Below are 26,791 nucleotides of genomic sequence, written 5' to 3'. Positions count from 1 at the left end.
CTGTACACTAATAGTAGTATACTATAAAGATAATATATAGTACATAGTGTGCAGTTGCTATGGAATTGGGACACACAGCAATTCAACGTATACATGCTGGACTTGCTACAAAAGCCAAAAGCAGGGGGTTGTGCACAGTGTGGGAACTTTGAGCACCAAGTTAATCAAACACATTTCTCGTTTATTTTTTCCCCACTGTCTTACAAAAGGGTGAACAATCATTTAAAGGCTCAATCTGCTCTTTCAAACCTGCCAGAAAGAAATTATTGAAAATGAAACTAAACTGAATCTCAGTAATAAGACAATGGCTCCCAAGCTTATATCTAAAACCCTTTTCAATTTCCACAGGGTCAAAGGATTCATTAGTCCTGAATAACTGATTGATATTCTAGACTCATTCACTGCACAGAGTCCTACACATCCTATTATCATTTTCACATGTTGTCCATGGTTGAAAATTCATATTGTGAGTTCTCTTCAAATCAGTAGTTTGGTCCCAGTAATTCAGTGGTTAATCTAGCCAGTTTACAACCTCTTAAATTAACTATGTTTAAAGGTTTGTTTTTAAAAGAAAAAGAAAAAAAAAAAAATCAGAAGATTCTACAAATATTAGCAACATAATTATTTTCCTGACAATCTCTCCAGGTTGACAACCACTACAGCAGAGCTTCCTCTTTTACTGCACGTGGTTTCAAGTTCATTCTAATTTCTTCTGTGCTGGAGATCAACATGAGTGTTTGATTGTGTTTTTTTTTTTGTTAGGCACGCAGTGCTTCACCAATGTCAACTCTTCCCATCTTCAGTGTTTTCTGTACATTCACTGTCCAAGTGCATGGAGCTCAGCTTCTCCTCAAAGTTCAGCAATTTATGGTTGTATTCCTTCTCCAACATTTTCTTCCAAATTTTTACTGGAATAAGAAATACATAAAAAAGAATTATATGATTTTTTATTTGACTTTCAGTGGTAACATTGGTAATATCTAGTTCAACTGCATTTCAACTAGGGGTGTAAAGATTCTGGTTTAGACCTCAACTTTTAAGCCACGGTTCAGTTTATACCTCAGAGTTTAAGATGCGAGATACTCCGCTATCAGCAAGGTGTGAGGTCTCCAACAGACAGAGTTTCAGAACCATTACACCCCTAATATTTAATCAATCCACTCAAAGTCACAGGTTTCACTTAGTTTTACCTTTACAGTTTATAGAAAAAACATAAATATGCAGCTGGGAAAGTAACTTACTATATGCTGGCTCCTCTGGTTGTGTGGTGTCTGTAGTGGGATCAGCCTCCTTAGTCATGCTGCTGACCTCCAGCTCTTCCTGAGTGTTTGCTGCCTGCTCTAGCTCTGGCTGACCTGTCTGCTCCAGGCTTGACACCATCACCTCATAGGCTGTCCTGGCCTCAGAAGACAACTCTATCATCTTATGGTAGCAGTCCTGTGTTGTAAATAACAAAAGCAGTGTTTAGCTTTAGATACATGCATTGTAATAGCATTAGAGGTAATATCAAAAACATATGTCTTGTTTGTGTGTATGAAACCTGACCTGTGCACCATCATAGTTGAAGATGCCCACCAGGCTGACAGGTACTGCCTTGTTGACGCAACGTCCCAAAGCTTTCCTGGAGAGGGCGAACACAAATGGCACTCCCTGTTCACGACACGTATTAATGATGGTGTGCAGAGCCTCATCCAGGCCACCTGTGGAGGAAGATATTTTTTATACATTAGTATTATCAAGCATTTTGATTTTAGGTAGTTCACATCTGTAGTTAGTTGCTCACATATTTAATTGAGAAAGACACAAGGCCTTCCAAAATGGTCACACTACCTATGAATTCTGGGTAAATCTGAAAATATCTTCTCTTCATTTTGGCCACATGCCCAAAGTAAGAAAACATTCAATACAGAAAAACCTAGAGACCTAGGGTTGGATCACCTGGGCTTCTTATTTTAAGTGCTGACCAACGTTTTGTAACTCCTAACCCACAGTATGCTCAATCAAATAAAACATTAGCTTTAGTGCCTCCATGTGGATCTTTACAAACACAATGTGTCTTGATAAAAAAATAGTTTACGTCACTCATCCAAAAACACAAATTCAACAGTTTCAAATGTTTCTGGGTTCTCTGTCCAAATGATAGTAAATGGAGCATATTTAGGCTTTGTACAGTTGCTTTAACAAAACTGGAAGACAAAACCTAAAGTTCTGACTTCTCTACAGAAGTAGATTAGCTCAGACTGTCCTCGGAAATAAAATCCAACAAAAAAAGAAGCAGTTTCTGTTTTATAAAGAAAATTATAAGTCAGTCTATGTAAAACACGACCTTTAGCTTAAACTAAATTAAACTCAACTAGACAGTATCTCATTTGCATTTGACCATTGATCCACAAAGCAAGGACGACTGTGCTAATGAGATCAGAAACTCCACAAATTAAGACTTAATAAAATTAGCTCCTGAAAACTTATGTCACACATTTTGAAGTTTTCATGTGGATAAAGTACCTTTGGACTGGATTCGTTCACAGTTGGGAGATATGATGACACACTTGACCTTTCTTAGTTTTAAGTGCTTCAAGACCTCTCTGAGCCCCATCACAATCCGTCTTTTCATGCGGGCCTTCATGGGGTCCTTCTGGTACAAGCGGTCCTGGAAACGGACCAGCTCCTTCAGCAGTTCCGTCACACACTCATCTATGTCTTTGCTCAGCACCTGACTGCAATAACTGACATGTACAACAATTCAAATTGAATGAATGTGAAATTAAACATGTTCTTATTTGTAAACTTTGCACAATCAATGTACAACTGACATACAATACAATACAATGAAGGGTGAGGTTTTCACAGCCTTACTCTCTGAACTTTCTGCTGTGGATTTTGGGTGGACTGACTGGACAGGGCACAGGTGATGTGGTTTGTTGCTCCACGGCCTCTTGGTCTTTATCTGTATCCTCATCCTCCTCTTTCCCCATTTGGTTCGTTTCATTAAATTCTAACTGATCCAGGTCCTCTGTAGGACTTCCAGCCTCATCTGAATTTGTAGAATTGCAAAAACCCAAATAAAATAATGAATACAATCGAAGATTTACTTTAACTACTTGCAGTCAGGATGACTTGCAGTTGGGAACATTTTTATACCTGTGGTATTTGTGTCACACTGCTCCTCTTCTGCAGCATCACTGACAGGGTTGATCTCATTTTCAGGCAGAAGGCCTCTCTCCTCCAGCAAGCGTTTCTGTTTCCTCTCCTCCCTTTCTTTCAAAATGACCTGAGAATCAGATAGAAAGAAAATAACAAGGCTGCAATGCTAAGGAAACATATTCTTACCAAATTTGGTGGATCTGTCTGAGTGGACTTGCCTTCTTGAGAGGAGTTGGTTTCTTGGCTTTGGGGACCTCTCTCTGCTTTCCTTTCTTCACCAAAGGGCTTGTGGAGTCCAAGGGATTATGTGCAATTTTATCTTGCTGCCAGGGCGGCTTCTTCTGAATTGATGGTTGCTTGTGTATGATAGGAAGTCCTCCACCAACTACAAAGAAATCCTTTCAAAGTGATTTATTCATGGCTAGGTTTTAATATCTTATACTATAAAATATGGATAAGTGAGCATAGTCCCCGGGATGCTTTTTTAGTGTAATTAGCCCAAATAAAAATGTAAATATCAGAGAAATAAAAGCAAAGTCAATATGCCAACTATAACCCACCTGAGAGAATGACTGGTTTTGCATCCTGCTTGGGTTTTTGAGATTGCTGCTTTTTTTCCAGGGCAGTCAACATGTTTCCTATGTCCAGCTGAACAGGAACTTTGCTCTTCTTCCCAGAGACCTTTTCAGCTTTCTAGCAATTGGAAAATCAAGAACAGGTGTACACACCATGATCAATCTATATGGTTTTCACCTGGATAATATCAAAGGAAAATCTATTTAAGTGTATGAAAATACAAACCTGTCCTTTTTTAGCCACCTCAGTGGACAGGATTGCTTCAAGTGCTTTTTCCTTGTTCTGGTCAGCAGATGGATGCTGTTCCATTTGTCTTTGGCTTTCCTGAAAATAAATGAAAAAGTAAATAAAAACACGAAATAAAATTAAATAAATTAAATCATAACAACAACAAATTGGCAAGTTTAGAAAAAAAGAAAAAAACTAATTAATTAAAAATTGCACTGTCATGTAGGCATTGCCATGTCTGTACTATTATTGGATTTTTAATGTGAAAACACTAGAAGGCTTTATGTACCTCATTGCATAGTTTTGCTGCATTGCGGCTACTTGTCAATCCATCAGCTCTCGTCAAAGCAAGAGTCAAACCTGGAAACTCCTCTTGATCCTGAAGACAAAAGACAACAAAAATGATGTTGCATACAACACTTTAAAAACACTTACATTCAAAATGCGTTTCAATGCATTCTGTTTTATAACTTAATTTGGATCTATTTACCTCAAATTTTGGAGGCTCTTGATAAATTTTCAGCGCTTCTGACTCAGCTTCTACATCTTCACCAGCAACTTTTATCTTCTTTTTCTTTTTCTTACGTTTCTTCTTCCCGGGGGCTTCCACTTCCTCCATCTGACGAGAGACAAAATGAAGGAGATACAGGTTACAAGTTAGCAGGAGGTAATGATTTTTAGAATCTTGTAAATCTCTTGCTTAATTAAAACAAGGCTGCAGCTTTAATGTAAATATATTACATAACACAATTTAATACTTTTTGGGCAAGATACTGAACCCCTAGTTGCCCCCGGTGAGTCAGGTCAGCTGCATAGCAGCTCTGCCATCGGTGTGTGAATGTGTGTGTGCTTGTGTGTGTGAATGGGTGAATGAGAAGCAGTGTAAAGCGCTTTCAGTACCAACTAGGTAGAAAAGCGCTATATAAGTGCAGACCATTTACCATTTAAAATATATATTAGGTTGCGTTTACCAATATTTCTAAGCAATATCATTATTAGATCTACAGGTCCTGCATCCATATAAGTCTAATGACCATGACTCAATTCCCTGACAACCTTACCTGGATGGCTAAAGTCTTTGTTAATATACCGGTATGGTGGTGCCAACTTAAACACCAAACAAAGATTAAAGAGCCTCTTGTGGCACAATCTGATGTCATACAAGCCTTATTTTTAATATGTAGATGTAGAACCTCTCCCAGCAGCCTGAAATTGAGCTGTTATGATTACAGTCTAAATACAAAATGTCACTATGCCTGCATGTGGCTGCTACTGATTGTCTTCTTATCAGGGACAGGTTTCTTTGGAGGCTGGGAGGCAACACTAGCCCAGGAAGTCACCACCAACTGACCTGTTCATAATACATAAACAAATAAAGATGCAAATAAATAATTCAGATGTTCAACATCTTTGTTTTATTTTATTTTATATTTATATTACTGACATTACTTTATAATCAGTAACTCCTAGGTGTTTTACTTACTTGCAGAAGCAGCAGAGGAATCTGGCTCACCATTAGTAGCACTTTGTTGGGAGTCAGGATGTGTTGGGGATCCTCTGTTGCCAAACTATAAAAGAAAAGTACAGAATTACTAAATTTAAGAGTAGAACACATTTACTGCAAACTACGCAATTTCACATCTAATATAATCTGTTTATTTGCAGAAGTTTTTTTCTGTTAAGATGTGTATTTTTTTCTTTATTATTATGTTTATGTCTTAATGTCTTCCCTGCTACCGCAACATGAGAATTTCTTTCAGTGAGCTAACCTTCCACACAGACGTCTGCTTTTGAGGGCTCTGTGATGTAGGAATGGGACCCCAGCATTCTTTCTGAACCAGAGGAGGACTAGCTTTGTCTGGGGAAACACCAGCTAGTTGTGGAAAATCAGCCATCTTCACTTCAAATGGGACCAAATCAGCCTGTGCAGGTTTTCTGGCAGAGTTTGGGGCAGATTTGGCACCTCCAAAACCTGAGGATCAATTATAAAGGTTTAATGAGGTTTTCAAAAATGCTAGAAAGCTAGAAAAGACCTAAAAACTAAACAACTAATGTGCAAAGAATCTTTCTAGTGAAATCCAAGATGAACTACTACCTCTTTTCTGTGCACCCAGAGAGTTCTTGCGCATGATTTTTCCTTGAGCAGAGGTGTCATTTTTTACTTTTGATATCTGCGGAGAGAAAAATACAGATCACTGTAATTAATTTCATGAAGAAGATTTTATAATCTATTGTTCTGGTTCTTATAATGAAACCAACCTTTACTTGTGGATCCTGTTCAGACTCGTCTCTCGGTTGGAAATCATGCTTGGTTTCTTTTACACGACGGCTGCTGCTGTAGCCATGGCTCTTTGGCACATCTCCTCCTGTCCCTGCTGGCTTTGAATTCAGACCTGAGCGGTTCCTTAAGTCAGAAAGCATGGAATTTACAAAAGCAAGTATATGTATATGAATATGAATAATTAAGAGACAGCGCAGTTAAGTGACTGACTACTTTGACCAAGATAAAAGTATTATGTTTATATATATCTTCCTACCCTCTTGAAATCTGGTCGGACACATATGGATTTGGTAACACCAGAGGAGATGATGATGCTGAGTGTGGCTCTGCGAGCTCCTTCCTCTGTTTCCTGTGGTGTTTAGGGTCAAAAGACTGGACAGTGGATGACAGTTTGCCCTCCTGGGTAAAGTAGAAAATATCATCAGCAGTCTGCAGAAATGCGACCTTTGACAGTTACGTTATGGCCACAGTCCAAGCAACAAGTCCAGTTCAAATAACTGTCACACTTGGTCTAATATCAACAACTTTGCTTATATTTTAAACTTAAACACACTCGATTCCTGGTTTAAGTGCAGCTGTTATTTCGCTAGATGTTATTATCTCCTATTAACACCTAACGTTAACGCTAATTGGTTAGCTAACGTTAGCTGGCTAAATTTCAGTTGCGCTAGCTAGTGCAAACTTTAAGGCAGTTAACCAATTTAAACTAACGCTTATGTCTTACAAAACGTCTTAACAAACAGACTACTGGGGTGTTAAATGAAGTTGCTGACCTACTTGCATGGATAAACTAACCCTGTTGGACCAGATTAAAGTTGCTGAAAGTTTACCCAGGATTGCTGAATGACTTCGCTTAACACTTAGCGTTAACCTACTTTGGCGTTACTAGCTAGCTAAATACAACAATTATTGTGTGTAATACCTTGTCCATCTTTAGGTTTTCCTACAGGCAGTCACATTTCCACACGTCAACTCGATCTTCCATGTGTTGTCAAACTACCTGTTACAACAGAGTCACAGCTACATCGTGCTACATACACGCCAACAGTGTGTTGGCTAACCAGGCTGTGCAACCTGTTTTGATAGCGTAGCAGCGGCTCCTGAGTGGACTACGGAAGCGCTGAAGGGTCATAACACATCTCTGCGCACACCCCAGTCAGTTGATGTTTTCAGTTCTGCTTTTTTATTTTTTATTACTGATGTAAAAAAAAAAAGTTCACAAGTAGCACAAGTACACATACAGCATTCTTTAACCAAGCTGAAGTATTAGCTGCAGGCTTTCACGTTTGCTTTAAGTAGAAGACAATATTTTTTAAACACTACTTATGCTGTTGACAACAAACATTTTATTCTAGACCAGATTTGTTCAACATGCCCCATAAACATCTTTCCTGCTATAAAGTCAGATATTCAGGCATTGTTATGCTTAATTAATGCACAGATTCAATGACTTCAAAAACAATTCCTCAATTATTAATTTGAATAATCCAAAATAATTTTCACTATTAAGAAATGTACCCTTTTATAGTGTTGGTTAGCAGCATAATACAAAAAACAAATGTAAAAGAATGTAGAATAATATGGCCCATATATTGCTAAATTATACTTATTGGTGCATTTATTTGTAAATGTTGGTGGTGAACTGGTGAATCTAATATGAAACGGCTTTCTGTAGGCCTATGTGATTAACCCATAATAACATCACATTTTATTCACTGATTATCATATGTATTATGTATGTACGTTACTTTCCACCTATAGCCATTTATTGCCATTTACATGACATCTTCTTTAACATTAATCCATCAGATACATGTTGTCTATAAAGTATTGTACATAATTGAAATATGTACATTTCAATATTTAATATTTAAGTACCCTCAAAGGTTCGCTTTGTAAGCTACTTTCTGCCACAGCAGTTCCATTCATTCAATTTAAATTAATTAAGTAAATAAAGCAAATCATTCTATTAGGCAGATGTTGACTTGTTTATTCTTTATTGAAAGAAAGATATCCAGTTTTTCAAAGTGAGTGACTTGTAAAATACAAAAATATGTGACTGATAAAATACTAAATTATAAAGTATATATTTGTTCTATAATCAGTAATGTAACCCACCCTTAACCCATACTGCCTATACAACACACAGTTCCTCCTGTGAATAGAAATGGCATTATTTTCACACTTATGCAATAAAACAGCTCCTACCGCTCCCTCAGTTTTGGCATATGTATCATCTTGTTGTATTACTGTGTTTAATGTAATGATCTGTGGCCAACAGCAGATAAACTAGTACTATATGCTGTACGTCCTCATTGTTGTTCCATGTAATGAAGTAAGAAATCAGCTTTCCCAGCAGTTGTAAACATTATAGCATTCATTTAGGCAGCTAAACAAGAGAAAGTCTCTGCAATTAGAGTTTCTTTTACGTCTTTCTGCTGCTCACTCTTCCTTTAGCCTCCTGGTCATGCTCAGAAGAGTTAAGGGTACGATGAAAGAGGCTGACGTGAGGAGAAAGCAGGTCTGAGCTCCAGCTATCCAGTAAACTGTGAAGCAAACACAACAGTATAAACACTACATATGCTAAAATGTAACTTTTATATAACTTTTTTATTGTAACTAATAATTAAAAGATTTAGTGACTTGAAGCTAATATAAAATTTGACTGTGAATTACACATTTTCATTTTATTAAAATTTTCCTCTAGACATAGCAACATTAAGAGAATATATTTTTAAAACTTCCTATTGAACAAATATCTACAAAGCTAAACTGTAAATTGGTCATTATGTCCTGTCTTATTATCTGATGTATCTCACCTGAGGATGATACAATTGGTCCCAGTGCCCGGGCCAAGGCCCCCAAACTACGCAGAATCCCCATCACTGTGCCCTTCTGATTGGCTGAACCTGGATGAATATCCAAGGTGGATGATCAGTAACAGTTTATTCAAAACAACAAGTTCCAAAAAATCTGAATTAATAAGTGGCTCACCGTGGTCAGAAACAAGCGTTGACAAGCATGGGACTACTATTGCAGCCGCTGCAACAACAGAAAAAACACGTTGTAACACAAGACAACAAATGTAAACACATAAAATACTGCATTTAATGAAAATACATCTTTTATATTAGATATATTTAATGTTTAATTATGTTCATGCTCTGTCTGTGGATCTAACTGTTATTTAAATTTCACCTCACTGGGAGTCTCATGCATTATAGCTGATAAAACACAGTCATATAAAAACATGAAATTTAAATAGAGCATATAGTGCAATAACATAGAACTTGACTGACTATTATAATAGTTACATAGTCAAGGCATGACATTGTTTTTATTTATTCCTTAATAACTTTCTTTATCTTTTCCTTTATTATTTTCTCACATCACATACAGTACACAGGGCTCATTAGTTTTAATTGGTTTCTTAAAAAACCAATTCTTTTAAAGTCTCTTTGCCGTACGGTGCAGTTCAACATTTTGTTGATGTTTTATAACTTGCGCTGAGTGATTCTGGCACATATTAAACAGCCCTGCAGCTTTCCTGTGAAACGACACCACGCTGCATTCCTAGTACTTTCTACTTAGCTGTTTGGCAAATATTTAATATTAGTATTAAATATTACATAATAGAATTCTTCAAACCTGAAGGAAGGTTTTTGCACAACCAGATATATTCAGGATACTATTTGCACTGTAAAAGTAAATATACAAATCAGGAAAACTGATTGGATTTGTTTAGTTTTACCTGAAATGGCCATTACACTGTCTGAATCTTTTTACATATGTATGATAAGAAATGGGCCTCCAGTTCAGATACGGTGAATGTAAACATGACTTACCAAAGGAGTATAATGCCAGGCCAATGTAAAGCATTGTTATATTCCATGATAATCCGATGAGAATAAACGCTGGAATCAATGTTAAGATCGCCTAAAACAAAAAATACCATTTCACCAATTAGACATTTGTGTAGCGATGCATCTTGTCCCATCAGCACAGAAGAGGCGATTTGTTGTACAGTAACACTTTGTTACTTTACCATACGAACAGCCTTGATATGTTGCCCAGGTTTGATTCTGCGAGCGTATCCCCCCTGAATCAAAGCCATTACAACACCAATGAAGAAAAACATCTTCCCCTGCTGCATGCTGTTGAGAGAAAAATGCAAGGTTGCTGTTCATTTGTGATATCAATAGAGTACAGAGCTTTACCTTTGGGTTCATACCTGGTAAAATGGAAGCGCTGGTGAGTCAGAAAACTCAGCGTAAACTCCAGACCAGAGAACAGGAAGAGGTAGCAAAAATAAACCAGGCCCAACATTTGAAGCTTCTTCATTTCTGTAAAACAATTTCCCCACTTTCTATTAGTGTACTAAATTTCATTCATGCTTTTAAATGGGTGAAATGGGTGTACGCCTCTGCCTTACACTGTTATCCAGTGTGCACAGTACTCACTTTCTTTTGAAGGCGGATCTTTTGTCCTGGTAACAGCTGAAAAATGGAACAAGGACAATGGACTGAGGAGGTCTCTGGAGTCTCTGAACCCTGAAGATGAAGCCTTATATGAAAACAAGACAAATATTTTGTATTATTAAACAGACAGCACCAATATAACAGGCGGTGGATGGTGATTTGTTTGCTTACTGTGCCTGGTTAGATCTATTGTTAATCGTGTCTGGGCTTGTACAGACTGTGACTTTAGCCTGACTGATCACCCATAATAACAGAAAAGACTGGGTGGGTCTACAGGGGCTCTAGATATGTTGTAGTGTTTATTTATCTTCTGTTCAAGCCTGATTTCACCCAGTTATAAATTTCCCCTGAGGGAAACAAAAGCTATTAATTCCCCCTCCCATGTTTTAAGTAAATTAAAAAACCTTACTTGAGTTTTCTTCCACAAAAAGTTGATCAGGAGGAGGAGTTTAGTTGGAAGTTAAAAATGTTTTTCGTCCAGTTTGATTTTACAGTTAACTGACTCTGTTGTGGCTTAGTGTGGAATATACAGTGCAGCACATACAGTATTTGTCAGCAGATAACATAATGTCTTTTGTTTACATTTTTGATTCAGACAGAAATCAGATGTTTGGGCAATCTTGCACAAAAACTACAGCTGCTTTGTTAAGATTATTTGTCATTTCACAGAAAGAGGGCTTCTATAAACTAACCTTGACATCCTTTGTTAATGTCTCAGGCAGCATAAGCCAGATAAAGAGCAGATCAGCAGTACTGAAGGCCAAGGCGATCAAAGCTGGGGTTTGGAAGAAGACATTTCCTAATGTTCTGGAGTTGAGGGCAAAGTAGGCACCCATCAGAGGCCCCACAGTGAAGCCCAAGGAGAAGGCGACACCAATCATAGCCTGGTAAGAATAAAATGGATTTAATTTTTAAACAAAAGCCTAGAAATGTGTGTGTGTGTGTGTGTGAATAATGATAGTGATGCTCGAGTGATGTATCAAGCAAGATATAAGATAATCAACAATATGTTTTCTGTCATGGCCACAAAAGTCTGTACCTACCATTCCTCGGTTTCGTGCTTTCAGGGATGGCAAGTCAGCTACGATGGCAGTGCAGAGGCTGACGTTGCCCTTACAAATTCCTCCAATTACCCGGAACAAAAGGAACATGCTGAAGCTCTGTGAAACTGCCCAAACCGCATAGGAGGACATCAGCCCCAACTGAGACACAAAACACCCAATTAGGCCAGAATGAGTCAGTGTTGACGGCATGGCTGTACAGCTTCTTTCACAGGTGGATATGAACTGAACTCACTGTGGTGAGAATGATCAGGGGTCTTCTGCCATAACGGTCTGACAGAGCACCGGTTACAGGAGATGACAGAAACTGCAGCAGAGAAAACAGTGACCCAATTAAACCTGAAAGACAAATTGAAGAGACAAAGTCAAACCAATAACCCTAACTTCTTTATGTAAATAATAATAATGTCATACAAGTGACAGCCTCTGTAGATGGACGGTGAGATCAAGTATACTCTACCTCCAAACAGTACACTGTTGTACTTCTTTTCCATAGGAATTCCAACAGCCTCCCTGAACCAGTCCACGACAGCCTGCAGAGACTGATATACAACATCCTGCCAAGCAAACATACAAACACATACATAACACAACTCAAAACCTAGGAGCTTGAAAATGTCATGTAGTGTATATGGACAGCATGTCTTTTTCTGCTAAATATCTTATATTATGTCACTTTTAAGTAATATACAATAGTCATAATATTTTATTTCTGAAAACGTCAAGAACAAAACATCAACTGACCTCTGTTTGTGCATAATGGTCCAGAATTGAAGGTAGTAAAGGTAGAATCAGTGTAAATCCCAGCAGGTCCAGCAGCAGGATAAAAAACACAATGTTGATGACCTTTGACGAGAACGAGTCACCTTCGTCTGCATTTTTGTTTACGGCTGACATTTCTCCGTCTAAATACAGTGTTTCTTCAGTTCCTGTTAGTAAACAAAACATTCAGTACTTGTTGAAGAGTAGGACTGCCATTACAATAAATGCATTAAATGCACCCATATTTGGTTCAAGAAAGAGGATCAAGTACCACAATACACAACGATGTAATTTCTGACTGGACAAAAGTTTAAGCTTTAATATGGGAAACTTTATTTATTTACTTTATTCATTAAAAACACTAATACAACAAATGTTAAAGTTCTGCCTTCAAAATTTTACTTGAGTAAAATCACCAACCTATTAGCAGTGATATGTGTTTTCAGCATCAGTAAAGTACTACATGAGATCATTTGATTCATTCTGTTTAAAGTCATCTAAAGTCAGAAATACTTTATAGCAAGCAGCTTCATCCTTCTTCCTACAAACAAAAAGGTTTAATCTATCAATATGTTGTATTAAAACATATAGACATTATAAATTCATATATTCTAGTCAGTTTTATTTAGAAAGCACTTTTCATACATAATGACTAAAAACTAAACTTAACAAAAAATGTCAAATGTGGAACAAATAACATTTGATGAGCACTTACATACATAGGATATATATACAATGTACAGTGGTAATTCACTTACCTCCAGTATAATCACACCAGTGAGTATTTTACTGATACTACTAAACCAAATCTAAACAAATCCGTGCTCATATGTAGATGTCTCAGCCAGTGAAGCTGCAGTTTATCAGTTTACCCTCACACCCTCTTACAGTCAGTGAGAGGGTGTGAGGATAAACTGACTTCAGTAAGTGACCAGGAAAAATGTGTTGCTTAAGGAAGAAGGAAACAATTCCTGTAAAAAGTTTGTTATCGTTTTTCCTCTGTAACACCTACAGTAGATCACTTCTAGACGCTCCAGTTTTGCTCTGCAGTAAAACTTTTCCGACAAATAGTTGCTTCCGCAAATTATCGATCCAATGAGGAGGACCAACACTGATAAGCATCTTTTCTTTGGGAACATTTATAACCGAACAAACAGAAGCGGAGAAACATTTACGTACCCTACTTCTGCAGACAGATCACACAGACTCGAGCAGCTCATTATTGAGCCCAGACCAGGAAGCGGGGTCCACTTACACTGCGATGACACAATGTGTCGTAACCGGCAACACACACCGAAATGCTGCCTTCAGGTGATCCTCGAAAAACCTCGGACTTTCGTCCTTCACACTAGTTCCGGCTTTGTTGAGCGTGTTCTCAGCAGTACTTTGAGTATTAAGTGTTATGTGTAAATTAAACAATTCATTTGACGACTACAGAATGAAGGGGACCATTATTTATTGGTTTTAATAGTAATTATGAGTTACTGATGAATAATAAATCATTTGTAACACTGTGCACAACTGCCCAGGTGACCCAGCTCATATGTCTGTCTGCATGTTTTGTTGTAAACTTTTTTTGTTTTGTTGCCATTGTTTATTAATAATAATGAATATAATAATCTGTGATAAAATAATTACTTGAAGTTGACTGTACAATGTTGGACTGAATGTCTCTGCAGCAAAATGACAGTAAAAGACACGACACATGATGTGGCTGTAGAACTTTATTTAAAAAACAAACAAACATGAAAAGTGAATAATATCCTTTGACAAAAAGGTTAAACAGTAAACAAGTTTATTAGTGAGACAGAATATCAAACCAAATACTGTTTCTAATGTACTTGTTGCCTTCCTTGTTAAGTTCAAATATCCAGCAGCACTGGAAGGCACCACAAGCACTTCATTCAATGGTGTTAAATGATGGAAATTTAACTTTTATATGTAATGGTAGTGGGAAGCTGTTAAGATAATATATGGTTTGCCGCAGTGCAAAGTTTTGTATGTTTCCCAGTTCACATAAGTGACTGACGCATATGTGCATCCAATTGGTTTGATATCTAAATAAGATTTGCGTCAGTCACCATCTTGGTTCTTAAGTTTTATTTATTGAATTACTGAAATTCAGTATTATGTATAACAGATGTACCATTAAAAAAACCACACATTTCTTTAAAAAGGTTTAAAATACAAGAAACGTGAAAACTTACTTTGCTAACAAGTAGTTTACAAACATGCTTTACAGTAAGAGAGTGTAGGATGGTTCAGGAAAAGAAATCTAGCTGCTGCCAAAAAAAAAAAATCCAGCAGTAGAAGCTGCTTCTATCCCCCGCAGCATAAACAACTTTATATTCCATGTCGCATAACATGACGTGTCAGTTCATGGGTGTTCATGAGGTTTCGCCCACAAAACTCACAAGTGTACAGTTTCTTTTCGGCAACTGATGGACACAGGACGTCAGCAGATCCAAATGTGGCTACATCTGAAAAACAAGACAGATTAATTTAGACAAAAGCACATTTACAACTAAGAGGCAAAATTATTAATGCACTTGCAATATTACCCCAAAAAACCTGAAATGAGTTTAAGATGTAGGAACACAGTCTATTGTGTAATGTGTCTGGATGTTGAATACAAGAACAAAACCCTCATAATCAAATGAGTTCTATTCTAATTGGTAGTATTTGATACAGTAAAAACGTATACACACCAACTGACTCGTGTCCTTTGATGCACTTTGACTCCCATATTATTTAATTAAAAAAATAAAAAAATAAATAAAAAAAACCTAACATTTGGTATGTGATTTTTTTACATTCATTGTTATTTTATTTCTCACCTCTTGGCATATTGTCAGCTTCCTTCTTCCCAGTCCCCTCCTCCTGTTCCCAACCGTTGCATCGGTTCTTGTGTCCAGTGATCATCTCATCTTCTCTGTCTTGCATCTGCTCAAGATGATCAGTCCCTTCTTCCTCCTTGCAACATCTTAGAGGGGACATTTCCTCCTTGAGAAATGCTTTCTCGAGTACCGGCATTTCTCTGTAAGAGTCTGTTACCGCCTCACTGTTTTTCTGACTGTGCACTTCCTCTTTGCAGTTTGCCAATGAGACCCCAAAGTTCCCCTTATGGCTTATTTTGAGTTGTGCACAGCTGGGCATGAGTGTTTGCAACTGCTTTTCAACTTTAGGAAGTCCTGAAACTGCCTCTACATTAACTAGACTTTTGTATTTGCTGGCTCTGATGTTGTGCTCTTCATCCAACAACTGCTTCTCACTTGTCACGTTATCTGCAACCTCAGTCTTGCTGCACTGCTCCATCTTAACCGTTATATCCTGAGTGGCCTTCTTGCAACCTTCTTTATCCACTGCTTGGATATGATGTAGAATATAATCTTCTACCAAAGCCTTGATGTTCGACGCTCCATGCTGAAATGCTTTGATATGTGGTGTCTTTGCAGCCTTTTCACCAGATTCTGCTGAGCTCCTCTCCGCTGCCTCTGCTTTTGGTGGTACTAATTTGATGTTTCTGTCCTCACTGTCCGTCAGTTGGTTGTCAGGTTGGACCTGGCTCTCTTTTTGGATCTTTTCCTCTGGACAACTTAAACCCTGAAATTGGATTAAATTCTTTCCATTCCCATCATTTTTTATCCCCTGTCCACTTGCAGTATCTGGCGAGAGCACATCTCCTACTTGCTCTTGTGGATCCTGCTTATGCGTCTGATCTACTTCCATTATATGTAGTGTGGGTGTCTTCCTGATGTCGTGTTCTGTCAGGTTATCCGCTAGTGTCTCATGCAGAACTTCATTGCAGTCTGAATCTAGCTCCTCTGTTTCTACATCTCCACGATCATTGTTCCACTCCAAGTTAGACAATGATTCATGTTCCTCTTCTGGCATACTACAAACTGTTGCTTCTAGCTGATCAAGGCTGACTTGACCCACAAGCTCATGATTCCTCACAACCTGCATAAAGGAAGAGCAAAGAAATACAAAACAACAACTTTATGATGTTAAGCAATTGAAAAAATGTAGAAGAAAGAAGCTTTATTTTCAGTGGCATTCCTGGGATTCATAGAGGGCTTTAGCTTTAATCCTCACCTGATGCTTATCATTCAGGTGTGCCTCCAAGTCGCTCAGCTGGGTGCAGTCGAAGTAGCACAGCCGACACCTGTAGGGTTTGATGTCATTGTGCCTCATCATGTGTAAACGCAGGTTTCCAGCATTCCCACTTGTAAAAGTACATTTGTGACAGCGGAAGACAATTCCTTTAAGGTAATGCGACAGCTTTGAGCGTTGCACCTCTATGGGCACAACACGTTCCTCTGGGGGGGAAAAAAGACAACTAAATGTTAAATAGCAGATAAGGAAGAAACTATGTGGGAGCACAGCATTTCCCAAAGAATTTTGAACTGTGAAATTCTATAATAACTAATGCAAGATCAGTTTGTGTATTGCATTTACATTTAGTTTTGTTGCAGATGCGTTTATCCAAAGCAACTTACAAGTGAGTACAAAGCAAATATCTAAGAAATAAACTTCAAAGTGCTCAGTAAAGGGTTCAGAGAAAGATTTAGGTGTAGACAAAGATTCAAGAGCAAAGGTGAGAAAGGTTCAGAAGAGTTCTATTCTCAAGTGTTTGAGAGTGAGGTACATGTGAGTTTGCAGAGGTGGGTAGGTCGTTCCACCATCGTGTAACCACAGAGCTGAAAAGTTCTGCCAGGGATCTTTTGAATTGAGGTGAGGGAACCACAAGACATTGTTCCCATGCGGACTACAGTGAGTGAGAGGGATTGTAGACCAGAGTTCAGATAAGTCTGTGCTGTTGAGTTGACCACTTTGTAGGCAATGGTCAGGGCTTTGAACCTAATGCAGGCAGCTACAGGAAGCCAGTGCAGAGCTCTGAAAAGTGGTGTAAGTATTTGTCCATTTTGGCTGATCAAAAATGAGATGTGCTCAGTTGATTATCACTCCCTGGTTTCTGTCAGACTTAGTGGGGGCAATCACTATAGACTCTTTGTTGATGCTGATGCTTCCCTGTCCTGAAGGGTGAGCAATGTGAGAAAAGGTGATAATGATGGTGTGCAGCTGGGGTGGCTGTGTTCTGTGGAGTGATCCAGGTCTCTGTAAGTGCCAGTAGCTGGAATTAAGTTAGCCTTGTTGGCTGCAGACTGACAGTTACACAAAGCAAAAGAGAGTAGGGGTGGAAGAGGTCTGGGAGAGGGTGCACAAGTGGGGAAGGTGTTGTCTTCTGACAGAGCAACACTTGCTGCATATTGAAACGAAGAGGTCTCACTCAGACACAGAGTGATACTTCTTATCTTATTTACAATGTGCAGATTATAGCTCAAGTAAATAAAAGCTGATGGGAAAGAAGGGAGACAGGAGTATTCAAAGCACTGGTGTTACTTTGCATCCATATACCGAGTACTGAGACAGGGAGACTGTTGCTACTGAAATGTGCAAATGCATCTGCTTGTTTGTTGATATAGCGCAGTACAGCAGAACAAACAGGTGTAGAGGCAATAGAGTGAAAAGACATTGTCCTCTAATAATTTAAATGCAGACAGCTGTGTTCTCCGGGACAACTTAAATAAAGAGGATGGCCAAATATACTTATGCAGCTGTTAATAAACCCGGTTGGCCTGGCCAAGCAAACCCCAATGTGGAAAACAGTGGAGAATCAAACCTACCACGATGCAGCACGATGTGATCAATCATGTTGTTCTTGTTCTTAGTCTGGTAGAGGCAGAAAGGGCAGCGGAGGTCTTTCTGATAAGTAGGTTCTGACTGGAAAGTAGAGTGACCAGCCTCCATGTGCATTTCCAAAGTTTTTCTAAACCGAGAAGAAACGAATGACGAGAGAGCATGTCAGTTACAAAATGTGATAAAGTCTAGAGACAACTTTTGTCACAAAAACAATTCAACTTCAAGTGCTTTACTCATATGTCCTCAATACATAACTGAACAGACCTAAATTAATATAGTCCCATTATTATATTTCAGTGTAAAGGCCTTGTGTTCACTCAAGTACAGAATAGAATTACTGAATAAAAACATGCAGGTTACGCCCAAAATCACTGTTATGTTAAAAAGTATGTGAACCATTTTTGCATTAATTTGTCATAAAATGTGATCTCATATTCATCTAAGTCAAGAGTATTTTCTTTATTAAGGACAAAAATAAAAATCTCAGTCCTTTTGAAGAGGGTATCTGAACCCTTGAAATTAATAACACACTGAAGCTTATTTGGTGAGGCACGGCTCACATAAGCGTCTTCTTCTTGTTTATGGTTCTTCTCAAAATTGACATTTTGTGTTTTTATTTTAGGCACATTATATTTGTTAATACTCTTGACGCCCCCAAGTGCCCAAAATCTGAATTTATAGTTTTTAGCGGTGTTGTCCTGAGCTGCCTTATTTGCGGGTGTCTTCTTCCAGGAGAACATTTGTATGCATGTTTCTGTTTTCAGAATCTAATTTATGTATAATACATTCAATATATTTCTAATTACAGAATATTTCACATACTACAACTATTCCTTTTTTTATATTAACAAAATGATCATGGTGTCAGTGGCGTACCTTATACCCGTGAAAAAGTCACAGTCTTTGCACCTGAGGATCTTCCTTCCATGGCGGTTTAGGTAGTGTCTTCGCATACTGGACAGGTGTCCACTATTGAAGTTACAGAATTCACAGTGAATCAGACTGTTCTCAGGTAACATGGTTCCTTGCACTTTTGCCTTAGATGACACACCAATCTGTGCCATCAAACTGTACTGGTTCAACTGCCGCTGCACATCTGGAGGTTCCAAGTACAGTGACTCTGTCAAAGTGTAACACATTTGTCTGTTAGCACTGTTCATGTTGTTGTAATGATAAACATCTTAACAGTTCTGTAGATTAGAGTTAGAGTTAATAAACATGAGACAGATAACTTGCTTTCCGCTTCTTCAGGTTCTTCATCAGGTTCAGGCGAACAGTTCATTTCGTCTGCTGAATAAAGAGGCTCCTTGCTGACTCTCTGAGTGGTCTTCTCAACTTGGTTGATAGTCTCACCAGCTCCCATAAGGACATCTGGGCATTCAGCAGCAGCATGCAAATTGAATGATTGAGGGGAAAAAAAAAAACGTCACATGAATTCCATCGGGTTAAATGTCATCAGGTAGATGAGAGAACATACAAAGCATCACAGGAACATGACACTGTTACCAATTTGTTGAAAGTTAGATAATGGTAATAGAGGTCACTCACCTTGATGTTTTTTCATAAAATGACTCTTTGCCAGGCCCAGGACGGTAGTCTGATAAGAGCAGAAACTACATCGAAAAGGCCGTAAAGTCCCGGATTTGTAAATAACATATTGTTTAATGCTGTTGAGATAAATAGCAAAAATATATTTAGAGTTCGATAGGATAGATAGATCACTGTTAGATAAAGAATTAATAATAATGCTATACAAATGATAATATTGTTGTACATATCGCTGTTATACATATTACATATTCTTGTGCAAACACTGAAGACAATCAGAGAGCTCTCATACATGTAAGAACAAGTAAACCATTATAAAATGTTTTAATATGTTTATTACATAAACAAATTAGCAACTTTTATTTTAACACACTGGTGCTATAAACGGTGTAAAGCAATGACTAACCTAGTTAACCACAAATCATCAGAGTTTCTTCTTACTTGTGCTTTATTGCTGATGGAGGCAGACTGTCCCGTTTCTTGATGGCTGCCAGAGCTGCATGGCTCTTCTCATGTGATCTCAAACCCGCAAGTGACATGAAGGTTCGCCTGCACTGTTTGCAGCTGTGTTTGTCATCTCTTGATTCCAGTTTGGGTTGCTCTGCATCAGTGGGTTTTAAAGGCGATGTCTGAGGACTTGCTGGCAAATTGAAGGTCCCTGCTGGTGTCACATTCCACTTGGCCAGCTCGTCCACGGTTTCTAGCAAGGGCAATTCATCTTGCTTGCACAGCTGCGAATAAAAATGCGATCATCAAATATTAAACTCACAACTGTACTTTTAACATGTAGCAAAATATGAAGAGTATATATCATTACACAGATTTACCTAGCTGAAACAAACGCATTCTACAACACCAGTCCTGCAATAAATCCCCTTCATGAAGGTGATAAAGTTCAGTTTTGGTTGAAATTGTTACACAGGGATGTTGATTCAACTATAATATATATCAGTTGTACTGTTTAAATATACTGCATTACTACTACATAATTTGTATAATCAAGACCATGCTAAAAATACAAACTCATCTGTTTAGTGCAAAAATTATCAAAAAATACATTATCACATTAATGAAGTAAGAATTTCCTGCAATGTATTATTAGACATTTGTTTTTGCCATCTGGACGTTAATGAGCAAAGTCAGCTTACTTCATTGGATTTGGTCTCCTGTGCTGTTGTAAGGACGATCGCCTGTGCCTCTGCAGCCTTTTCCTTCTTCATCCTCCTTGCTCTATGGCGATCAAGGTGGCAACACAAGTTCTTAATTCCATGTATGTGTTTCTTGCATTTGGAACACTTGTAACTCCCCGTGCTCCTCTTCGTTCTTTGTACTAACACAGTAAAGTCCAATTTGCAATCTGTCCTATGAAAAGTACTGTAGTGAGCAATAAGAAGCTGACATGAGTTAAACGTTACATTCGGACACTTTTTACATTTGACCTGTGCACTCTCCTCAGATTTAGCTTTTATTAGCTTGGGAAACTTGCGTTTGCGTTTGTTATACTTTTCCAGCCGCTTGTAGATGCTAAGTGCATCCAATTTGTGAGTATATTTGTAGTGGCAATACAAGTATTTACGACATGAGCCTGTATAGGTGCACATGTGGCACTCGTACAGTGGTTCTTTGCTTTGTACTGACAGTGGATATGATGGATATGAATCAGGATTGCCCAGCTTTTGACTGAGGTCAGTTTCTGTGGCGTTTGCCGCTGCTGTTTCGATTTTTACAGAGTCACCCTCCAATAAGGAACTTACAGAGCTGTGATCAGCTTGTTCTTCAGTTTCTATTTCATCTGAATCCTCAGAAGCCGCTGGCTCAGCCTGGCCATGGTCTCTCACACTGTGGATTTTCAGTTTTACAAGCGATGGATAAATTTGTGGACATTTTCTACACATGTACCCTCTTTCATTGGAACCTTTTCCCATTGTGCATTTGACCATATTGATTACAAGTATTTCAGTCGTTTGAAGTTCATCCGCCCTTGCTACGAGGTCTGGATGCAACATCTGACAGTGAGTGAGAGTTCCATGGTAGCTCGCATTCACATAGGGGCACGCTGGACACTTGTAGACTAATATTTTGTTTTGGTCAGTGGTTGTACTAGACTTGCACGCCTCAGACAGGCTTTCTGGAGGCGGAGTTAAAGTGCGGTCGGGAGCTGACTTCTGTGAGACCTGCTTGTACAGTGGGACATAGTATCTGAAGAAGGCATCCTTTCCATGTTTCTTAATATAATGGCTTGCAAGATGCTTTTTCCTAAAATACAACTGGGAACACAGTGCACACTTGTATGCACAGTCCTTAACCTTTGAACCGGATGGATTTCTGTGATGAACACGCAAGTGACGACTGAGTGCAATTTTTGTACTGCAACTATAATTGCAGTGCTGGCACCTAACCACTGCATATATTTTCTTACGTAAAAAAGAAGCATTCAATAGTGATCCCTGAGCACTGCAGGCATTTGCTTGTTGTATTTTACTCATAGATGGTTTAGGAGGTGGTTTGAGGACGTTTGACGCAGGGTTCAGCACAGTGCGTTTATGGCACTTCTCACAGTGCTTGTTCAGCTTTTCCACTGTTGCATAGATCAGTTGGCAGGTTTTACACATGTACCCTCTGTATTTCACAGTATCACCAGGACCACTTTGTTTCATGCTGTCATCCAAACTCTTAAAGCGTGCTTTATCCACATGAACGCTGTCTGCTCTGGCAGTGAGGGCAGGATGCTTCATCTGGCAGTGAGTGAGAACTCCTTGATAATTGCTGTTGATGTAGTCACAATGTGAACACTTGAAGACATGCACACGTGCTTGGATTTGCTTCTCTTGCTGTTCATTGGACTTATCACTTACAGCACCTTGGTGTTTCATTCCACAGTGAACGTTGAGGCTGCGCGCGGTGAAAAAACTTGCAGGGCAGAAAGAGCATTTGAACTCTTTGGGAGATTCTTCTGCTTCATGAGGTGAATCAGGTGATTCAAGAGGTATTTGGTAGGTGTCAAACGTTGGCAATATTTCATTGCGGTCTTTCAGTTGGCTGTTTGTAGTTCGCTTCTTACTGATCTTGACACCCAGGACTGAACCATCTTCTTTCACAGACCACGGGTGAACAGCACGGTAGTGTCGTGTGATACCGGACATTGAACTGCCTTTAAATGAACACGCTTTGCACGAATAAGTCTTTGTTTCGTTTTCTAGAGGACTTTGTGATGGTGAGATACCATCAGAGCTTTTTATTTGGGGTTTCTTCTTTTTAAGAGGGGAAGAGTCAGGTCCAACATATAACCGAGTACTTATATACTCAAACTTTTGTTTACGTTCTGGGTGTTGTTCTTGGTAGTGTTTATAGACTGTTGCTGCATTCTTATGCGAGAAAACACACATGTCACAGTGATATCCCGATTGTACATTTCCTTGTTTAAAACACAATCTTAGCAGCTCTCCGCATGAGCGATTTGACCTGTGGCTTTTCCACAAATGCCTCCTCAGAATATACAAATACTGAGTGGTGTAAGCGCATCTATGGCACTTGAGGGTCCTCTGTGTTTGCGAGTCACTCACTGAAGGTGGCAGTGAAACTGAATAGCTTTGAAGTTTCTTTGTCTTTTTCTTTTGTATATCACCATGGTTTGCATGGTTGAAGTCTTTGTCTTCAGCTGTTTTCAGGTGCATCTTTTGTGTTTTTTCAAGAACCAGAGAAGTGTGCATACGAACATATTCAGCTTTGACCTCAAATCCGCGATGGCTATTGAAATAATGCCTCAGTAACCAGTCCATAGTACTGTGCCTATAGTTGCAAAAGTGGCAGAAAAAGGCATTTTCATCACCTTCATTTATAATTGGCAGAGGTAGATGACTAGTAAAAGGCAAATCCTTTGTGTGACATTTAGATTTTTTAATTTCTTCACGCATCAGTGCGGTGTGTTCAAGAATTGCTTCAGAGTTGGAATTGATGCGCCTGTGAATTTTGCTTTGATGGTTCAATACTCCTTTCAGACTCGGATTTCCAAAGTTGCACTTTTGACAGTAAAACAAGTTTTCTGCACATTCATAAACATTAACTCTCTTCACGGAAGCATCACCTGTGTCATCTTCTTTACACTGAAGTTCTTTTTTAGTGTGTACATCAACTCGTTTGCTCTTTTTGGAATCAGAAGGTGAGGTTCTTTCTGAGGCCTTAGCTTCACTTTGAAGTTTCTTTTTTTCCAACATGGCACTAAAGCACAAGACATCTTCAACAGATGTTGGTCCATTCATAGAATGTTTAGCGTTATTATGACCAATAACGCTTCTGACATTGGAACTTGAATAACTGCAAAGCTGGCAGTAAAACATTTTAGTTGGTGAACTATCCATGTCAGTAGACACTTCCAATTCATATTTGTTGGGTGACTTTCTTGCTTTGCTTCTGTCCTCTGCAGATTCCACTTTGTTAGGTTTGGGAGACTTTGACTGAGTCTTAAAAGTTTCCGGTGTGTGCTTCGGGCTCAAAGACAACTGCTGCGACAGCTCAGCTTTGTCTTCTGCTTTTTTCGAACACTTTGAGGTATTCTTTTCAGGTGTACAGTTTTCCATAATTGTCACAGAGTCCGGAGATTTTTCAGGCGTCATCTGTGATGCTGTCCGTGACTGTTTTATTTTGTCTAATGTGACAGGTTGATCTGGATGTTTTTTTTGATGGTGGACATGCATTACAACAACTGATTTATGACTAAAGTTACAGTTGTTGCAGTGGTACAAAGCCATATCTGATTTTCTGGAGGTGGTGTGTTGGGGTGAGGGTGCATCTTTGATATCCTTACATGGTGTATGGGCTTGCTCTGGAAAACTCCTTGCCGATTTTTCTGGACTAGGTGCTTTTTCACATGAATTCAATTGAGTTACTGAATATCTGCAGTACAACAAGGAATTATCCATTTTATGTGTTGGGTGTTGTTCCTTGTAATGCTCTTTTAAAGCTTTAGATACGTTGGTGTTAAACTGACACAGAAAACATTTGAAAACCAAATTGAGTTCACAAGATTGCTTCGTGAATACATCTGGAGCCTTTGGATGGTTTTCCGTATAATGTCTCTTGAGCCCAGGTAAACTTAAAAACTCAACTGGACACTCCAGACAACGAAAAGTAGCAGTCTGATCATGTGGATCCTGAATGTAGACAGAGGTATATCTTACATAAGGGTGTTTGTTTAGGTAATGATTCGACACATGTCTGACACTCCCATCACTGTAGTCACAGTGCTTACAAAAATAAACTCTCTGGCTTTCTGTGTCTCCATGAATGACACGAAGACTTTCTTCATCATCTTCGCTAATTTCAAATGAAAACTCATTGCTTGATAATTGCTGTTTACTTGTTTTTTCGATGTCTGTGACATTTGTCTCTTCTTTACATGTCTTTGATTTTTTAGCAGGAGGGGCCTGTGAGCTATCATTATTGGCCCTCTTGGAATTATTAGGAACCGTTTCTTTGGACTCTTCCTTAGGCTTTTGCGATCTCACGTCTGGGATTAAAAGGTGGTCATTTAACAGAAGCTGGTCAGAAACATTTCTGTGGATATCAATCATGGACTTTGCAGTGACTTTAAACACACCACTACTGATGGAGGGAGATTCTTGCAAAATGAGTGTCCCTTTGGTATTTTCTGGAAGCTTTGGGCTATCAGATAACTTCACTGGGAGTTTTCCATTTGATCCAGATGATGTTGTGAAGTACTTTGTGATGGTTTGCAATGGTCTCTTGTATGTTTTCAGATCCTTTGATGGATTAGGGGAGCCTTTTGTTTTTGAGGCAGATGTAACTGAAAAAAATGAGGAAATCCCTTTTGAGCCTTCACCTTCTTTGTGTTGGTTTGTTGTAGTTATAGTTATTATTGACTCCTGGTTTTTGGAAACATGTACACTTTCTTGGTCCTTCACGTTTTTAGGACACAGTTTCTCATGTTCATTTAAAACATCCCGATTACAAGTTTTAAAATCACAGTGCTGGCATTGAAAAACATTTCCTGAACTGCTGCTGTTGGTGTCAGGGTTGACGTTCTTAATCCCAGCATGTTTTAAACCAGCTTCTCTGAGGGAAGTATCGACATCAAGGCCATGCACATTGTTAAGATGTTCAAAAAGGTAGACCTTGGATTTGAAGATGAGCGGACAGTGACTACACTGGAAAGACATGACACTGGATTCTTCAGTGACTGCTTGATTGTGCATCATGTGGCCTGGGGTTGAACAGGACTCTGACTCTGAGAAAGTAAGTCACAGACAGTACTTAATGCACTACGTTGGAACAACAGTTAATGTTGTCATAACTGACTGACTGACTGACTGAAACAAGTAAATACCTTTTTGCATCTTGCATTCCTCCTAAACCCTGAGTCTCACATACGAAGACACAGCTGTGACTCTCCTAAAGGACAGAAAACAACCAGTATAATACCTGCGCCATTTATCTGTTTGATTATTACTTCTGTCACCTCTATTGTAATCTGCACCAATGAAGGTTTCTACACAGAATAAGAGACCAGACATATGCGGTTCTCTTCGAGTATTAAATAAAAATACAACAATCGCAACACGAACTACTTACGACATTGAGGTTTAGCGTTAACTTTCAGTCAGGTAACTTCAACAGGAAATAGGCGAATAAGCCAAATAAACTCTTTAAACAGCACAATCCAAACAAAAAGTGCACATATACAACTTAATAAAATCGCCAAAGCACACACTCTATATACTCACGCATGCAGACAAGCACAGGATGCTGTTTAAGATGCAATGTTTTGAAACGCCGACGGTGACAACCTGAAGAAACCACACATTTCCGCCATTTTTCCCGCGACTCTCCGGCTGGTCTTTTTCTTCTTCTACTGTTTTAATGACGGCTGCTCGTCAACGTTAAAGCGCATTACCGCCACCTATCACGTTGACGTACGAACCACAGTTGGATTTATCTTTTAAAATAAATGAATTCGTTTTTGCACAAATTTTTGTCAATGCAGTTTCTTTTAA

The 26,791-nt window shown here is 38.7% G+C and overlaps 3 protein-coding genes across 4 annotated transcripts; all 3 read right to left on the bottom strand.

Moving 5' to 3' along the window:
• Window positions 1-553: 553 nt before the first annotated feature.
• LOC113150320 (selenocysteine insertion sequence-binding protein 2) lies at window positions 554-7,330 on the bottom strand. Its single transcript, XM_026342777.1, has 18 exons — window positions 7,152-7,330; window positions 6,486-6,628; window positions 6,208-6,352; window positions 6,044-6,119; window positions 5,718-5,920; window positions 5,432-5,516; window positions 5,205-5,299; window positions 4,439-4,567; window positions 4,238-4,327; window positions 3,946-4,044; window positions 3,705-3,837; window positions 3,363-3,529; window positions 3,142-3,271; window positions 2,857-3,034; window positions 2,506-2,726; window positions 1,546-1,700; window positions 1,242-1,437; window positions 554-908 (listed from the first exon to the last, which is right to left on the bottom strand). Exons 1-18 carry the CDS (start codon window positions 7,158-7,160, stop codon window positions 784-786), a joined length of 2,379 nt encoding a protein of 792 aa, XP_026198562.1. The 5' UTR covers window positions 7,161-7,330; the 3' UTR covers window positions 554-783.
• An 879-nt stretch (window positions 7,331-8,209) lies between these two features.
• mfsd10 (major facilitator superfamily domain containing 10) lies at window positions 8,210-13,816 on the bottom strand. 2 transcript variants are annotated; one of them, XM_026344333.1, is made up of 13 exons: window positions 13,710-13,816; window positions 12,513-12,697; window positions 12,229-12,325; window positions 12,004-12,107; window positions 11,751-11,909; window positions 11,400-11,591; window positions 10,690-10,792; window positions 10,461-10,572; window positions 10,275-10,383; window positions 10,075-10,165; window positions 9,224-9,271; window positions 9,049-9,138; window positions 8,210-8,775 (listed from the first exon to the last, which is right to left on the bottom strand). In XM_026344333.1, exons 2-13 carry the CDS (start codon window positions 12,663-12,665, stop codon window positions 8,672-8,674), a joined length of 1,362 nt encoding a protein of 453 aa, XP_026200118.1. In that variant the 5' UTR covers window positions 12,666-12,697; window positions 13,710-13,816; the 3' UTR covers window positions 8,210-8,671. The 2 variants fall into 2 exon arrangements, with proteins under 2 accessions (XP_026200118.1, XP_026200119.1); XM_026344334.1 differs by lacking the exon at window positions 13,710-13,816 and adding an exon at window positions 13,289-13,539.
• Window positions 13,817-14,239: 423 nt separating this feature from the next.
• LOC113150619 (zinc finger protein 462-like) lies at window positions 14,240-26,616 on the bottom strand. The gene is made up of 11 exons (XM_026343199.2): window positions 26,522-26,616; window positions 26,125-26,189; window positions 20,930-26,025; window positions 20,223-20,512; window positions 19,782-19,900; window positions 19,470-19,604; window positions 19,110-19,353; window positions 18,218-18,360; window positions 16,626-16,849; window positions 15,368-16,490; window positions 14,240-15,010 (listed from the first exon to the last, which is right to left on the bottom strand). Exons 2-11 carry the CDS (start codon window positions 26,132-26,134, stop codon window positions 14,874-14,876), a joined length of 7,521 nt encoding a protein of 2,506 aa, XP_026198984.1. The 5' UTR covers window positions 26,135-26,189; window positions 26,522-26,616; the 3' UTR covers window positions 14,240-14,873.
• Between the last annotated feature and the right edge of the window lie 175 nt (window positions 26,617-26,791).

The sequence above is a fragment of the Anabas testudineus genome, chromosome 9, assembly GCF_900324465.2.
Source record: "Anabas testudineus chromosome 9, fAnaTes1.2, whole genome shotgun sequence".
NCBI classification, from domain to species: Eukaryota; Metazoa; Chordata; class Actinopteri; order Anabantiformes; family Anabantidae; genus Anabas; species Anabas testudineus.
The sequence above is the reverse complement of the archived record's forward strand: the minus strand, read 5'-3'. Positions and strand labels throughout refer to the sequence as shown.